The sequence below is a fragment of the Monoraphidium neglectum genome (assembly GCF_000611645.1).
Source record: "Monoraphidium neglectum strain SAG 48.87 unplaced genomic scaffold scaffold05491, whole genome shotgun sequence".
Classification (NCBI taxonomy): Eukaryota; Viridiplantae; Chlorophyta; class Chlorophyceae; order Sphaeropleales; family Selenastraceae; genus Monoraphidium; species Monoraphidium neglectum.
The window spans coordinates 1-772 of NW_014008139.1; the positions used below are offsets into that span (position 1 = coordinate 1).

The 772-nt window shown below is 68.4% G+C and overlaps 1 protein-coding gene across 1 annotated transcript in view; it reads right to left on the reverse strand.

Annotated features, from left to right (window-relative positions):
- Positions 1-91: 91 nt before the first annotated feature.
- MNEG_15612 (hypothetical protein) overlaps positions 92-772 on the reverse strand; it is a gene marked incomplete at both ends in the record, with an annotated part of 2,011 nt that continues 1,330 nt past the window's right edge. The window contains 2 exons of the mRNA XM_014035917.1: positions 92-136; positions 321-698. Coding sequence (XP_013891371.1) covers positions 92-136; positions 321-698 — 423 coding nt within the window. The remainder of the gene's footprint in view (positions 137-320; positions 699-772) is intronic.

A 772-nucleotide genomic window follows, 5' to 3' on the forward strand; every position in this document is an offset into this window, starting at 1 on the left:
AGCCGCGCCTCCGGCTGGCAACTCTGCCTTTTGACCTGCTGACACGAACAAGGCTCGAGACGCTACACGACCGCACACCCAGCACCGCAGGTCAATGCAGCACGTTTCTACCTTCAGCGCTGCCCTCGACGCGGTCCTCGACATGCAGCCAGAGGACCACGCCGCGCTCTCATCGCTCGCACAGCCAAAGCCCTTTTCCCCTCCTCCCCGTCCTTGGGTTCTGCCTTCCTTACCGCTCCCTGCTCTCCACTCTGCCCTGCCCGCTCCCTAGTCCCCTTCCCCCGTCTTCCCCGTCTTGGAAAAAATTTGCCAGTGCGCACCTCTGCGTAAAATGTGAGGGTCTCCCACGCCGTCATGGTCGGCACAAAGTTGTCCTCCTGGGGCACGTACGCCGTCCGCCTCACAAACCCCTTGGTGGCGGGCGCGCCCCCCACAAGCAGGCGCCCCGACAGCGCCCCCAGGCTCTTGCGCATCGCGAGGATGTCCATCAGCGTCGACTTGCCCGCGCCCGACGGCCCCAGCAGCGCCTGCATCTCCCCCGGCCGCGCGACGCCCCACACGTCATCCAGCACGACCTTGGGGCCCGCCGCAGTCGAGTAGCTGCAGCCGAGGCCGCGCCACTCGAGGGTGGTGGCGGGGCGGCCGCGGGCGGAGGCGCCGGCCGCGGCGCCGGCCAGGGCGGGGGTCGCTGGCTCGGCCTGTTGAGTTGCATTGCGGGAGGGATGCGGAGATGGGGGGGGGAATGAGAGAGAGGAAGGGGGGAGTGAGATGC